At 57.5% G+C, this 16,168-nt stretch overlaps 1 protein-coding gene across 24 annotated transcripts in view; it reads left to right on the forward strand.

Annotated features, from left to right (window-relative positions):
• Positions 1–16,168, forward strand: part of Rbfox3 (RNA binding fox-1 homolog 3) — a 393,013-nt gene that overhangs the window by 308,234 nt on the left and 68,611 nt on the right. For 3 of the 24 annotated variants that reach the window (XM_021241210.2, XM_021241215.2, XM_087208367.1), the window contains exon 1: positions 7,404–7,956. The exons of 17 other annotated variants lie outside the window; for them this stretch is intronic. In XM_021241210.2, coding sequence (XP_021096869.2) covers positions 7,852–7,956 — 105 coding nt within the window. In that variant the 5' untranslated portion in view covers positions 7,404–7,851. Of the gene's footprint in view, positions 1–7,387; positions 7,957–16,168 lie in introns of those variants that run through there. 4 more of the 24 variants (XM_021241209.2, XM_021241216.2, XM_087208359.1 and 1 more) reach the window with 4 other exon arrangements.

Here is a 16,168-nt window from a genome sequence, read left to right on the forward strand (position 1 = left end):
CGCCCACAGGTGACCCACCTTCCTCTGGTCTCAGGCACGCTTTGGGGACGGTGAAGGGTATACCGCAGCCACTGCCTCTCTCTGCTCACACTGCACACACACTGGGCAGAAATCCACACAACTTCCCCAGTGTGTTTTCAGCTGCCAGGCAGGGCTGAATGCTAGCCAGAGTCCTGCCTAGCACCCTCCTCCTTTCCATCCTTGCTCAACCCCTCAGAGCCTGAGAAAGGAGTTCCATATTTGGCCCAGGTAGGGAGATGAGCCTGGGAGCTAGCATCTGTGTCAGTTTGCTTCCTGCCAGCCAGGATTGTCCCCACCCCTCTGAGTCCAGCAACCAGCTCAGCTCCCACAAGGCTGGACTGGAAAAGCCCCCGACCCCCGGCTCCTACTCCCAGCCACCTTGCTGCTTCATCTCCCTGAGCCTGTCTGCAGCTTGGCACTGGCTGCCTGACAGTGCACCGGCTTCCCGGGGATCGTGTGCTTTGCCAGGACAGTACTGCCTCCCCGGGCCTTTGTGTGCCTCGGGCTCCTAATTAGCTTTTAATGAGCTGATGCTTTGGCTTTAGGGGTCATGAAGGGGCAGAGGAAGAGCATGCTGCCAGCCTCTTGCATTCTGCTTTTTGAGACCTTGAGGTTGTGTTTAACTAGCTGACTGCTGGGGCTGGAGCTAGAGCAGATGCTTTATCCCGAGTCTTGAGGGTCTGTTCAATTTGAAGGACTGAACTTCCCGGTGCAGAGTCCAGGGTGCCCTTGGCCACTGTCCTTTCTCTCTGCTGCGGTGAGTCTGTCCTCTGGTGCTGAAGAAAGGGGCACTGGTTTCTCTAAAGTAAGATATTTAAAAGCTGATGGCTAAGTGGAGAGCCCACTGACTTCAATCGCTGGCTTCACTCAGGGGCCGATGCATGGAGGGCACCTGGCTGTCTCTACCCGGGGCCAGCTCAAACTCCTCCTCTGTTGATGAAAGAGCAAAGCTTGACCTCTTCCCACCGGTTTCTTCAGTGCAGTTTTCACCGAACCTGTGGACAGTGGGCCCAGCAGTGGGGGCTGCCACCCGTGGCCATAGCAGGCATAGTCTCCCCTCTGCAGGGCCCTGCTGGCGGCTGCAAGTGCTGGATTCATCCAGCCACTTTCCGTGACATGCGGCTTTGCTCTACAAGCTCTCGTGGGGTGACCCTGGACCCTCCTGGGGGTCAGAGAAAGTAATGATGGCTTCAGCTTCAGGTGCAATCTGCCCTTGTCTCTCTTTTAAGGCCTTCACTCTTTGAATGAAATGAGGATGGGAAAGGCTTGTGTGAGACATAAGGCAGACTTCCCTAACGGGATAAAAAGCCACGTGGCCACCACCCTCAGTGGAGGGCCTCAGGAAGTAAAGCAAGCAGGCAGCACTGGTCCCTGCAGGCTTCAGTGACAGCCAGCTTGAGGGAGGAACTGGGCACCATGACCCTAACTTCCTTTGCAGTCCTATCGCCTCATGCCTCTCAGCTCCCTTTGGCTCTTCTCTAGCGGGGCCTATGTCACCCGAAGGAGACGCAGCCCAGGCTGAAATGCTGGATCTGTCCCTGGTGCTGAACACCTCTGTCTGGGCAGCGGACACAGGACAATTTTCGCGCCTAGTGTCACCAGCCTGGGCTGTGCGGAGCAGTGAGGTACCTATGATTTCCTGGCCCTACAATCTCTACTAATGTCCTGGGAGCCTAGATGCTGATGAGCCTGAAACACCAAGGATCCAACCATTCAAGGGATTTTTCCTTGAGATCCAATCCAACCCACAGTCTGCATCTCCAGGCAGACAGACACCTTCCCATCCTTCCTAGGACTCTGTCTCCTGTGGTCATATGTGGTGCTGCACAAGGGCACCAAGGAGGAGACATGCACAGGCTTAGATGGGCCAGGAGGGTTAGGTGGGCCAGAGCACGGGTAAGGAAGCAGGAAGTGGAGCACTGCATGGCAGTGCCAGGAGGACCCTGCAGAAGGGCTCCCTCAGTCCACTGGCAGCTCCTCTCCTTGGCTTCATTATAGGGTTCAGCCACCCACCGAGTTCTCATGACCTCCTGCCTAATGAGAAAGAGAAAATTCAAGATAATTGCCACGCAGACCGAGCAGTGGTGTGATTAGTAAATGCCCAAGCTATTGCAAGCGACTATTCCATTAACGGATTTGGTTTTGGGTTGATCCTGTTAGGAGAGTGAGCCAAGGGCTAATGATGAGGATGCTTGCAGAAGGGCATGTGCCAAGCACAGGAGTCAAAGGAAAGCAAGAGGCTCTGTGAATCCGAGAGTCAGGAGTCTTGTTTTGCAGCCCAGACTCTGCCTCTAACTAGTTGTATGACCTTGGGCTACCTCTGTGATCTTAAAAATGTCATCCTATAGCAAATGGGTCTCATTATACCTTTCCTCCCTAACTTGCAGTGATCAAGTGAGATGAGATACAGTGAGGCACTTTGAAAAGGTTAGGAGAGAAGGAAGCACAGGCAAGATTTTGTTACAGTTAGCAATCAATAATGATAACAAATCACCATTTTCCCCTTTGGATCCTCATATTCCTATGAGCTTTGAGCAGACAGTCAAGTTCTTGAGCCTTCAGATCAGAGATAGAAAGAAAAATGTTGCCTCTGCCTTCCTTTGACTTCTGTGGGATTCTGAGGCCAGGCCCTGTATGGTGGCTTGGCCACAGCTGGCACGGAAAATCAGAGATCTGCTTCTCCAAGGTGCTGCTCTGCCCATGTTTCTGCCCTGGAAGGAGTCAGGGGCCAAATGCAATGGGAGCCTTCAAGGGGCTTCCCAAGGCCTCAGCCCCTGAGACCTCCTTCCCCAGCATCCCCGAGATGGAACATCACAGCAGCAGCTGGTTTCAGATGTGCTTTTTGCTCTGTGCTGAGCTCTCTCCCTTTTTATAGATGAGAAGGAGGGAGAAGTCCTGGGGGCTCATTTAAAATAAATAAAGCTTGGCGAGAGTGCTGAGTGCAAAGAGCAGTCAGATGGCACCCACAGCCCCTTCTTGAGAGCAGTCCTCTGGCTCCTGGGTCCCTGAGGGAAGAGAAACTTGCAAAAGAAAGATGTGCTTATAACTGCAGCCCTGTGCAACTTCTGGTTTGGCCCATATATCTTGAGTGTGCCCTTTGCTTTCAGTCTCCCTATATTTATTAGGTTTAATTTTGCTGGGACATGGTTGTAAGTGAGACGGATGGACCCGAATGTGGCTGGCAAATGCCTCTTAATTAAACAGATAAATAAACTTCTTTTGCACGCCGATTTGTACTTTCGCTGCAGTCTCCGCTGGGGCCAGGGGGACGGCACCATTGGGTGGGCGACCCAACTGAGCTGGAAGATGGGTGCTGGCCATGGCAGCCTGCCTGGGGCTGGTTTTCCCTCTGTGTGCTCCAGGACTCCCTGGCAGAGGGACCCAGAGGTGGGGAGACCCCCCACCCCACCCCTTTTCACAGGCCTGCAGGGGAAAGGGACTCCCTGGCTGGTGTGAGTGGGCCCCCTGCTGGACAGCTCCAGCATGGCCTTGTCAGCAGCAGGGATGTGCTGGACAGCTCAGGTCACCCCCAGCTGCTACTTCTTTCTCTGGCAGACTCCTCTGCCAACTTTCCACCCTGAGGGAGAATGAGTACAAGCAGTGCCCACTCCCAAAATAGGGAACCCCACCTTTGGAAATCTGCAGGATGTCTGCTTTTTAAAAAAAAAGAAGGCTCCAGAGCTTTCCACCATACTGACACTCCCTGTGGTGTCCGCTTAGGGCATCCTGGGGCAGCCCTGGGCTGAGAGCTCCTCCCTACCTTTAACACTATCCCCTTAGCTCCCGAGCTGAGACATTAATTCCCCTGGGAAAGTACTTGATTAGCAATGTAGGACTCTGGTGGGATCACATAACAGGCTTAGTGGGCGATCCCACACCTCATCTCCGAGTTGTCCCCACCCCAGTGGAAGGTCCAATTCTGCCACTCTGCCACCTCTGCCTCTCAGTGCTCATGCCCACACCTGTGCCAAGAAACCCAGGCTGGGGCAGGAAGGTCTGGCTCTGCAGAAGCACAGTAGCCACAGTGTATCTGTGACGATGGCCTTGCTACAACCGGAGCCTGTGAGCCCAGCCCTTGTCCTGAGTGGCCTCTGCCAAGCTCCACACTGTCCTCCCTGTATGGTAGAAGCCTCGGGACAGCCAGCCTGGACCTCAGAAAGTGAAGGAGGGTGGGAGGATGAGTAACTGGAGCCCCCACCCAGTCTGCCTGTAGGGTGAAAGGCTAGGACTTCCCTGCTGGGCAAAGCCCATGGGCAACCTTGGAGATTCCCAGAGGATGAGGCCAGATGGGAGCCCCTGTCACAGGCAATACTCCTACTAATCCTTTGACCTCAGAACTCATTAGCCCACCTCTGTGAGCAACACAGACCACCTCAAGGGGTGAAGATGCCACCAGACACTTTGCCAAACATTCCCCCATTTCACAGCAGTAGGCACCGAAGAGACAGAGGGTGTCTAGCAAGGTGATGTGGCCCAGGAAGCTGGGTCAGGCAGGCCCTGCCCAACTGAAGAGGGAGTCAGTGCTGCATCCCGAAAGTCCCTCCTAGGGAAGGTGACCCGGGATGGGGCAGGAAGGAGCGCCGAAGCCTGGGAACCATCCAAACCTTCTGAGGTGCCTCTTCGCCTGGTATTTATAGTGGTGCCCAGGAGCACAGAGATAATTACAGCATAGTTCCTGCCTCCCTAACAAGGCCCTTCTCAGATTCAGGGCGAATGGGATATTTTTTCCTTGGCTCTTTTTTAAGTAGTGAATATTCGCACTGGATTGACAGTTCTTCCCAGCTCACAGACTCCCTTCCACCCAGGAGCGGGGGCAGCAGAGCCGCCAGGCTCACGGGCTTCCCCCACCCACTGCTTGGGACCACCCTCCCTGGGCTGTGCAGTACATGGAGCTTGGAAGGGCAGCCAGAAGTCTCGGGCCTGAGGAACTTTGCACCCAGTGTCCAGTGCATGGGAAGGACAAGATAAGGAGAGGGGTGTGATCGCTGCCGGGGGGTGGGGGGCTGCAGTGGGGCCTGAATGAGACTAAGAAATAATCACAGTAGAATGAGGTCCATGGTATTCTGTAATTAGCTCATATTGAAAGTCACAGGTCCAGGGCACGGTGTGGGAGGCAGCAGGCATGCAAGCCTTGGCCCAAGGAATAAGCCACAAATACATATTATTCAATGGCTTTTGCTGGAGGTTTTCTCTTCGTTCTGTTCTGCAGCTCTGTGTTTTGAGTGCAGCTCTGGAGCCCGAGTGTGACTCTGGCTGATGGAGGCAGGGGTTTAGACATGCTCCCCAGCCCAGTGCTCTCAACACAGTAGGGTGCCGCCTTGGTTTACTGGCTTGGTTTCCCCACCAGTGTGCTCACTCCAGGACAGAGAGCTACTTCTACAGCCTCAGAACTTTGCATAGTGTCTGCAGACAATGAATTCTGAATAAGGAAAAGCTGGAGTTACCTCCAGGAGAGGCTGTGTAACGGGCACTATTTAGGACACATTCCCAAATCCTTTTAAGAAGGCCTTGATTTCACAGCCAATGCTCGGTAACAATGGTGAATTAGTGGGTGAATGATGCTCAGGATTCATCCATTTGGAGCCCAGGGCTTAGGAGACGTGCTCCATGGCTGCCCCAGTTCCCGAGTGTCCACTGAAGAGAACGCCAGGCAGTGACGACTGGCGGGCTCAGAGGAAGAGGACGGGGAAGCGGTAGGACTGGGGGAGGACGTGGCCAGGACCATGTTGGGCCGAGGCCAGGCCCACTCTGGGCGCCATTCCCATGGGGGACCCCTCCTAGGAGGCCACCCTCACGCTGCTGTCATGATGCCCAGCCTCACGCTCTGGCCTACGGGCACCATACCTTGGCACTGGACCACCGCACCAGTGTCTGAGGCTGGGAGACCAAGCTAACATGTCCCTGCCCAAAGGCAGGGGTGGCCTTGGCAAGGCCCTGGCCAAGACTCTGCAGAGCGCCCCATGCCAGTGCTCCCCTAAGGGACCCCGGGGCGGGATTCCAGACACGATCAGGCCGGCAAGGCTACTCACCCTCTCCCAGTCTCCCCCTTGACCCTGTCCCTCCCCCGCCTGGCTTCCTCCCAGACTTTCACATCCCAGTTTCTTCTCAGGGAGACCACTGCAGCCTGCTCTGTTGGTTTTGTTCAGGTACAGGGGACACCTAGGAGGGGCTGTCTGAGGGTCATGTGTCCACCTGCCTCCTTCCAATGGCACTTCCCGGGGTGAGCGCGGAGGAAGTCCATGCCCACCGTTCCCTGTCCTCTTCCATGGTCCTCCCTTAGCATCCCTGCAGTGGGGGAAACATTCAAGCAATCTTCCAGTCGGATGTAAAAACCAAAGCCCAGAAAAGAGAAGGGGCTTTTCTGAGATCACATTGCAAGTTACTACACACACACACACACACACACACACACACACACACACGCACACGCACATTAACTGCCAAGCCAGTCGTCCTACCCCCACCAGATGGTCCTGGGCCTACCTCCTTCTGGGGGTAACTTGCTGTCCATGGTGAGAGCAGAGGATGGCCGGTGCCTTTAGGAAGGATAGCCATGTCCAGAACTGGCACTGCGAGTCTGGGGTCTGACCCTACCTGGAGCAGTGTAAGCAAAGCATGAGGTTGGGCAAGCTGCTCTGCCTGACAGCAACCACCAGCGGACTGTCCTGTTCACGGCCAAGTTTACCTGCAGCTGGCACTGGGAAACTGCCTGACCCAGGGGCACCTGGCAAGTGTGCACTCACAGGACTGGCTGGTGTGTGTGAGGCTGGGAAGGCTGCAGTTTATGCAGCAAGTGACAGTAGTGGCTTAAGGGGTCCGTGGAGGCTTCTGCCAGGTGCCGTCTGGGTGCAGTTGTGGGGTACCTGTGCACCCCTGGCCCGCTGCACTGTGCACACCAAGTCTAGCGGGCTTGGGGGTGGGGAAGGGGGGGCACGCGGTAGCCTGTATCCCCTGTATCAAGTATGCACGGGACCATGAGCCTGCGGCAGGCTGCTGGGGTGGCGAACACGGGGCCTGGGGGCCAGCAGGAGATCAGAAAGGACTTTCTGGGGGCTCCAGCTGCGTTTCCAAGCCCTGGGCAGCGGAGAAGCCTTCCCAGCGCGGAAGCCTCTGCGTAGATGTCCTCATGACATCACCGGCCTCCCTTAGGAGAGGCGCTTCTCTGAACGCAGGCAAGACCAAGCGCCTTCCGGTCTGGCGGGCCGCAGAGCCGCTCCTTTCCTCCGCAGCGGCCGCGGCCAAGGGACTGAGCGGGCCCAGGGAGGTCCCAAATCCCGCGGTCGGGAGCACGCGGGCTGGAGGAGGGGAGCGCGGGGGCTGGCGGGCCGGCGCAGGCCGGCGGGCGAGGGGTTAAGTGTGGGATCAGCTGTGGTGCCGCCGTCCCGGTTCTCTCCCCTCCGCGCGGGGCTCTGTTTGATGTTGGAGTACGCCAGGGACTCCCCCTCCCACCGCTACACACACGCGCACATGCGCGCACTCACACACGCACACGCACCACTCTTTGCAGACAGGGCTCGGGTGGCTCCAAAGTGACAGACTCCCCCGTTCCCTCGCATCCATCCTCTCGCGCATATATTCTCTTGCTATATTCTCGCGCGCGCTCTCTCCAGCCTCTCCGCCTGGCCAGGGGGAGCACCGGGCAGAGGCGCGCCGCTGGCCTTTCCATGCCTCCCTCCTAAAGAGCGCCACGAGGGGGAGGGGAGGCCCCGAGGAGGAAGAGGAGGAGGAGGAGAGACCGGGAGGGCGCCCGGGAGGCAGGGTGCGCGCACATACCGAGGGACGCAGCGAGCGCAGAGCTCGTCCGGCCGCCGGGCGCCCCCCTGCCGCCCCATGCTGTGCTCCATGGCGAACTCGGGCTGCCTCCTGCTGTCCAACTCCGGCAGCATGCTCCCGCACTCCGTACCCTGCCCGCCCGCTTTCCTCTACCTCCAACAGGTAAGCGGACCCCGGCCCACCCGGCCACCGCCCCCGGCCCCGCGCACGTGCGCCCCTCGCCGCCGCCCACGCCCCGCACTTGGCCGCCTCCGCGCCGCCGCGGGTGGCCCAGCTGCGCTCCCCGCGTCATGGCGCCCGGCTGCGAGGTGGGGGGAACTGCGCCCCTGCGCGGCGCCGGAGCTTCGGGGGCCCGGGGCGCGCGCGGCGCGGGGCGGGGGGCCGGAGTTTGGGGAGTCACTTGCAACTTTTCCGAAGGCGCGGGAGGGGGCAGCGGGCGGAGTCTCGGGGGAAGCCCGAGGGGAGGGGGCGGGGGTTCTCGGCGTCCGGGTCACTTAGGGGAACTTCGCGCCCGGCCGTGGGGGACCCGGGAGCGGGAAGCCAGGAACGCTCCTTGGCAGCGTCGGGAAAGCTAGGGGGCCGCGCAGAGGTGGCGGCGAGGGCGCCGGGTTCTGCGGCAGCGCGGATTGCGCGCTCGGCCTCCGGGGAGGCGGGCCAACCGCTTGGTGGGACGGCCGAGGGCGCCCCGGAGCTCCGACCCGAGAAGGGGCTGGGCCCAGACTTTTTCTGTCTGCCGGACTGCGCAGGAAGCTCGGGGCTGGCGGGGAAAGGGGGCAGGAAACGAAGCGACTCTGTCCCCCCAAATCTCCAGGATGCCCCATGGGGGGAGGGGCGCGCGGAGTCTCAACCTTGGGCTTCCTGGCAGTCAGGGCACGGGGGCAGGGGTCCCGCGTTCCCACCCAATGCGGAATCAGTGCGGTCCCAAGCTTGCACCAGAGCTGAGGGCGGACTCCCTCTCCTCCTTCAGGCCCTCCGCGCTGGACTCCCGGTGCCAGTGTGGCCGGAGTCGGCCTGGGGCTGCAGTACCCTGGCTTCACCCACTCTGAGTGCCCACACCTCCGGGCCTGCCCTTCCACCCCTTCAGCTTTCTCCCTGTTCACACCCTCGCGCCTGCAAGGTGGGGGTGGCTGCTGGGGAGGCCTGGTGGGACTGTGAAAGCTTAGTCTGCCGTCCTGGGGCCTGCTTGGCCCAGTGAGAGGGTTCTCAGAGGACCCCATTTGCACCCTGCAGTGGGTGAGGAGATAGAAGGCATAGGTACAGGGTGCCCACCCCAAGGCAGCTGGTCAGGGTCAGGCCGGGCAGGGGCCCTAAAGTGAGGTTGCTCTTACCCCGCCCCCGTGACCACCTGGAGCTAAATGGAGAGTGAGTGTGCTTTTAGGGTTCCCTGAGAGGCTCTAGGGGGGCTGGCCTTTGGGCAGTGGGCCCTTGTCTGCCTGTGCCTCTTGGTCTGTCCAGGGAGCCACAGAAAGTGGCTCATGTGCATCTATGGACATGGTGAAGGTGGGCCCCCAGAAGTGGACCCGGGCTTAGGCCCTGCCTGGGCTGCTAGGCACTTGGGTTGGCCCTTTACTAGGGTCCCTGCAGTGGGGATTGCCAGACATCCTGGCCACTGCAGAGGAAAGGACAGGGGACTGCCTGGGACTGTGTGATGGGCAGGACCAGAGGGTGGTCAGAAGTGGCCTGCGACCCTGAGCCCTTGGCCCTTGATCTCACCTTTCTGGGACTCTCTGTGACATTTGGAGATTCCTCTGGACACAACCTAGGAGCTTTTGGGGGAGCTTCTGAGATTCCCCCAGACCAACAGGCAAGAGGTTGTCCGGGCCCAGGCCACTGCTAACTTCTGGTTGAAACTGAGACAGGATGGGTCTGGGAAGGCACTCCTACATTCCCATGACCTTAAGAATCCCCTGGGAGTCTCTGACATGGGGCTGAGGACATGTGTTCCTAACCACTCTCAGGTAAGACCACTTGGAGTAGGCTCCTTGGAGCAAGGATCTGCCCCACAGCCAGCCACTCAGGCAGGAATGTTCTGGGCGGCTGGAAGCAAGGCTCTGTGATCAGTAGGCAGAGCACGGGCTTTGGAGGAGTCCTGGACGCTAACCCATGGTCTATTGGTTGTGTTGTCTTAAGCAAGTCACTTGACCACTGTGAATCTCAGTGTCTTCCTTGGACACACAGTCCTCCGAGGCTGAGCCCTAGGGCCAAGTGAAGATGAAGAAGGGCAAACAGAAAATGGCAGCCTTAATGGAGTCAGACAAGTGCGCACAGTTGAGATGAATCTACCAGCAGGACCTGTGGAGTAGACAAGCCTTATTTCTCCAGGGCTAGTGGTATATCCCTGGCTAGTGACATTTGAAGTTATCGGTAGGGGCACTGAAAAGGCAAAAATACTTCAAATGAGCTGCACCCATCTGAGATGGGCACCAGCCATGGGCAGAACGTGCATGGGAAGGCCAGTATGTGCCCATTGCACCAGGCTTAGAAGAACCCCATTTCCTTCACTCGGCCACACTTCGCAAGGTGTCCAGCCGTGGTTGGTGCATGAATCTAGAATGCAGACATGTCATGGCTATTGTGGGTGCACATTTTTATGGGTGCACACACAGCTTTGGTGGTCCAGGGCCTTTACAAAACAACGCATTTAGTTTGGAGCTCTGCTTGTCCCAAACCACATTTGGAGAGAGACAATTTATTGTGTCCCCCGAATGGGATGTCACACACAAGGCTGGACCACGGGCCACAATAGCAAGGCCTCAGGAATGAGAGCTCACCTCTTCTCTGGTCCCTCATGGGGGCTTCGGGTCCTCTGCTAAGTGCGTGCCAGTGCCATATGTGGGCTGTGCATTCAATCTAATGGCACATTTGATATCAGGAGCAGAAGACGTGAAATCAAGCAAGACAAGAGACATAGTTGGAGGCGCATTAAAATGCAGCATTTAAACAAGCAAGCTTGCTAAACCTGTATGTATCCTTCAGAGTGGGGAATTAAAAAGATAAAACCTCAACCAGCGGAATTCCATTCTCTCCGTTGCAGCGTCGTTAACCATTTCCTGCTGGAAAGGGCTGGACGCCAGGCAGACTGGGGATGGGGCTGTGTCCCCCCTGAGACACCCAGTTCTGTAATTAATTAGAGGCACCTGTTGTTGTTTGTCTGTCTTCCTATCAGCCTCACTCAGCAATGGTGGTGATATTTTTCAGTTTTAACCACCACGGGAAGACTTCCAGTCAACACCAGGGTAAATCCAGTTTCGTTAAGCTCTGGCATTTGGTAGGAGCTCATGGAAGGTGGGTCTGGGTCTCACTCTGTGTCCTCAGTGAGGCCGTGCCTTGCTTTTCTGGCTGCCCAGCCCACTACCAGTGTCCCACTTAGGAACAGCACAGGCGCTTGCTCCCTGGGAGCACCTCAGCTCCCTGCAGGCCACTCCAGGGCATGGCCCCCTATGAATGTGGCCCCTCCTAGGGACCCTGAGGCCACTGCCCCTGGTGCATTGCACCAGCAGGATGTAAGAGCTGACACGTCACCTTTCCGAGCAAGGAGGGCTTTATTGGACACTCCAGAACATCAGCAAGGTGTCCTGGATAGCTTGTCTGGGCTTCGTTGAAAGCAGGTTTCAGAGAACGGGAGGAAAAAACCCCCAGCTCACAAAATGGGATTTTGTCACAGTAATTACTTTATTATTAAACTGCAGTGTCCTATAAAAGAAAATCTTATCACTCCATCCGATTGAGAAGCTGGTAAATCACTCTAGGGGAGAGAGATGTAAGTGGCTTAGCTATGGTACAAGGGAGCGTTGGTACAGAGCAGAAGGGCAGGTGGGTGCTGGCTGGCAGGATGGCGCCAGCCCCAGAGAGTCGAAGGACCCGAACCTTCTAAGGGGTGCACTGTTGATTTTGCTGTTGATTTTACTGCCTCTGTGTACTTAATGAAGGTGAAACCCCGGGTAGTCTCCAAGGCATGGCCAACATCATCAGCCCTTCAGAGTTGCTGTAGCGCACCCTTCAAGTCTCCCAGTGCCAGGGCTTTGGGGAGTTGTTGATAAGAGTGTGTTCCCAGGGGAAGTGGAGTCCAGAGGCTCCACAGAGGGCCAGGGGACTTGGGGGTCTGTCCTGGGATTCATTAGGAGGCTCTGCTCTTATTAAGAATTATTCCCTCTTTGCCTAGGGTGGGAACACTGCTAATCACAGCAATTTCTAATAAGGATTAATTACTGTAGCCAACATAACACTGCTTCTCACACCTTCCACACACTCTGGGAGTTCAGTCTCCGTTTCCGGAGCTGTTGGCGCGTCACTAGTGGGCTTGGTGTGGCTCCAGGAGCCCTGCTGGAGACGCACTCACAGCGACATCACAGGCCACTGGTGAGTAGCCCATGGCCAGCAGCGTGGGAAGGCACAAAGCAGCAGCTTGTCCCCCTGCATCTTCAGGATGTGGCAGTCTAGGTCTGCTCCCTTGGCCGGAACCAGAGTCACCCTGTGACCGGGAAAACTTAACCCAACAAGCAGTTGAGGTCTCTAAACTAATCCTCCTGCTGGCGCTGTGCCCCCACCCTCCAGGAACCCTTAGGGACAGAGGACAAAGGGTCCCCATCCCAGCTGCCAGCCTTGGGCTCGTCACCGCCATCCACACTGGTGAACTGCCTTGATGCCAGTAAAGCTGATGCAGTCCGGTTAGGTCTGTGAGTTCTTCCCTGCGTTTCACACCCTGCTCCTGTTTGTTCAGAATCTGTTGAGGCTGAACCCTGTGCATGAAGAGTTGGGGAAACCGAGGTGCAGAGAGGTCACGGAACGTGCTGTCACAAAGCCACTAAAGAGCAGAGCCTGGCTTCCAGACCAGGCGGCTCCGGCCCCAGCCTAATGAATAATGAAGAGAGAAACTCCCTTCCTCCCTTCCCAGCCACTTTCTTGGCCAGGTGCAAAAGAAAGGGTCTCAGCAGATGCTCCTGTGTAGCTTGAGCTCTTTCTTAGCTTTCCTGTGGCTCTCGACCTGGGACTCCCTCAACCCCAGCACCAGAGGATGCTGGGGAGACAGACTCCTTTCAGGCTGGGGGACATGGAAGTAGCCTGTCTGGGATGCTATGTGTGGTGTTTTATCCCCTGGGGTGAGTGAGCTTCTCAGCCCAGAGTGGGGAGGTTGCCTGGGCCAGGTTAAGCATGGGCAGGGATGTGGCAGGTCGAGGGCCATGCCAGGGTGGGGAGACGGCCGAAGGGAGAGCTCCACCATAGGCTCACAGAGCTGCATGGCCAGGGTCCCCACGGGGTGTCTCTGCTTGGGGTGAGGCAGCCTCTCTCAGGGATCCTTGTCCAGTGGGACTCATATTAGCATGTCCCAATGTGGCTGGGGCTGGAGAGGGTCAGGGAGGACAGGATATGTTAGGGCTTCTGTTCATGAGGCCCTCAGAACCTCAGCGTTATAACTGAGTGGACTGAGGTTTGAATCATGGCCTTTTTCCCTGGAATCACAAGAGAAATGAGCACTTCACCAGCACAGCCCCCACCCCAGCACCCAGTAGGGCTGAGAGAAGGGTCCCCTGCCATGAGGTTCTGGGGTGGAAATCTGGAGGAGGCCGGCCCATCCCACCTGAGGACCCGGGTTTGGTGGACAGAGCCTGTGTCCTCCCTCCTCGGCTATCTGGCTGTTATAGGTTAGAGGGTCAGTTTTGGCTAGAGAGGACCAAACCAACAGCCAGTGGGTAGGCTGGGAAGTCAGCAGAGGGCAGGGAGGAGTGCTGTGGCCACGCAGAGAATATGCCTGCAGCCTCTGTGCTCCACCCTGCTGTGGCAGGGTGCCGCTGCCTGCCAGACCATCGAGGCACGTGCTGGGCCATACAGCTTGGGCAGTGTCCACAGCCTCCATCCAAGATCCCAGCCCCAGTGCCCTTCTACCTCCCGCCCTCTGGTCCTGGGGATGAAACCCAAAGGTGCCTCGGATGCAGAATATCAAGTTCCTGAGGAGGTGGCATGGGCCATGGTAAGCACAGGAGAGGGTGGCTGTGCCCCCGGCGAGGTCTGGGAGGTGCCTGCAACCCAGCACCCCACTGGGCCCTGGCCAGGCCACATGGTACTGGGGGCCTGAGGTGGACGGTGGCCTGGGCAGGGCCTCCAGAGGGAGTCCATAGCTGCTGGCCAAGGCCCAGGAGACCATGCGGTCTGGGCAGGGCTGGGGCTGTCACGGACCCACACTCTGCTTCTCTCTTCCTTCGTTCGCCTCCTGTAGCAGTGAGGCTCCATGCAGCCGTGGCCATGAGTGTGTTGAGGTCCAATCTCCCTGACCGTTCTTCCCCCTCTTCCTGTTGCCTTCTTCTTGTCTAGCGCTGCCCCTCGCATTTTCCATGCTTCTAAGCCTCTCCTCCTTCATCTTCTTCCTTCCCGGCCTCGGTTCTCTCTGCTCTCCTGTATCCACTTTCTCTCTGCTTCTCCCCTTTCGCCCCACCTTTCCTCACCTTCTGGGCTCTGGCCATTCCCCCATGCCTGGTGATCAGTGGGTCGGGGACTGTGCGTGTACCACAGATGCCATTCACTGACACCCAGAGCACTGACTCTGACTTTTGTGTTTCTAGCACGGCTGGGGTATGGCCCTGGGTGTCTGAGGTCTCTCCAGGAGAGCCAGACCCATTCAGCAAGGAGGAGTATGACTTGGCCAGGAGGCCTGGGCTAGTGGAGCCTGCAGGCCATGATGACAGGTGACCCAGCTAATCTGCAGGTGGTGGGGTCCCTGGCAGCTGCAGCAAAGCTAAGTCCACTGAGGGAATAGAGCCAGGTCCTGACCAGGACCAGGAGCTCCTAGGGGGCCGATGGGGGCCCTGAGCTGCTTAAGGAATAGACAGAAGTGAGAAGGCAAAAGAGTGACAGGGGTCACTGCCCCCGGCGTGGACAGGGTGTTCCATGAGCTACCTACGCATCTGCTGTTCATGCCAGGAACTAAATAGGCCCCGGGTATGGAAGCAGGACTAAAAGACCCCTTGATGCTGGGTGTGGTAGCTAACACATTTCCCACTGGTATAGATGAGCCAGATGGGACTTCAGAAGGCAGGAGGTTCGAGCCCAGCCTGGGCAACTCAGCAACTTAGCAGGACCCTGTTTCAAAATAAAACAGGCTGGGATTATTGCCCAGTGTGAAGGCCCTGGGTTTAATTCTCAGTAACACACACACAAACACACACACACACATTCACAGACACCCATCCTGCCATTCTTGGGGTTCACAGACAACTGCAGAAATGGGTCCCAAGGGCAGGAAGCCCATCTTCTCCACCTCACCACGGCTTCAAGGGCATGTCCAGAGCCCACCCTGCAGCTGGAGGTTGAGGAGCCCACTGACTCCCTTTCCAGTGGGAGGGTGTGTGTCCAGGCCTCTGGGGCAGGGTCTCATATTTTCTTTCCAGAGAGCTGGGGGCAGCAGGGCTACTGCTTGCCTAGGCCTCTCTCCTGGTCAAGCCTTTTGACACAGTAGGGTGTCACCCAGGTGGTGGACCCACTCCCAGCATGCAGCCATAGGGAGCTTGTCCAGGGGAGCAGTGGGGACTCAGGGGCATGGGCAAGAGGGGCTGCTGGAACGGTTGTGTTGGTCCCCATCCTGCCCCCTGAGACAAGAAGGAAGTGGCTTCATCATGCTCCAGCAGCCAGAGCCCCCACAGAGGGGACCCCCAGGCCCATACCTATCCACAAGGCAGTGCCAGCCCTGGGGCTTCTTCTTGCCCACCTTGGGAATGACCAGGCCCCAGTGAGTCTTTCCAGAGCCATTCTATGACAGTGGGTGATAGGCATGTCCTGGGCTCTCTGGTGATCAACCCTGTGCCCTACATCATGTTCCTGGTCCATTTGGAGCCTTCCTTTCCTTATCTGGACAGCGAGGACACTGAGAATGCCAGGTGCTCAGGGTTAGGCGATGTTACTCATGTGCATTTGGCCAACTTGGTCTCAGGCAGGCCAGCTGTGTTAGACCTGGTTAGGTAGCATCTCTGCCAGTGGAGAGTGTTTCCACTACTGGGGAGGGAGATACAGAAAGTTCCCAGAGAACAAGCAGAGTTGCCAGGGAAGGGCAGGAGGTGAGGTGAGGCAGGAGGTGAGGTGCATGGGGGTCCATGGTACCTGCAGGAGGCTGTGGAGCAGCAGCCTGGGGAAAGGACGGACACTCAGATCTGCTGTCCCTGGGATGATCTCATGTAGATAAATGTCACCTGCACCTTGCTGGGCTAGGCCCTGTGTAAAGAGATAGTGTGTGTGCATGTGTGTCCGAGTGTGGGTGCAGGCAGATGTGGAGCTGGGTATTGTGAGCGTAGGCATGGCCTCTTTCATCTCCCTGGTTCCTCCAGCACAGATGAGCTGGGTGGGACTTCAGCAGGAATTGGACCACAAAATTAAGGGGAACCTAAAG

The sequence above is a fragment of the Heterocephalus glaber genome, unplaced genomic scaffold (genome assembly GCF_053883595.1).
Source record: "Heterocephalus glaber isolate CG9 unplaced genomic scaffold, H.glaber_assembly_v1.0 deba00000937, whole genome shotgun sequence".
Classification (NCBI taxonomy): domain Eukaryota; kingdom Metazoa; phylum Chordata; class Mammalia; order Rodentia; family Bathyergidae; genus Heterocephalus; species Heterocephalus glaber.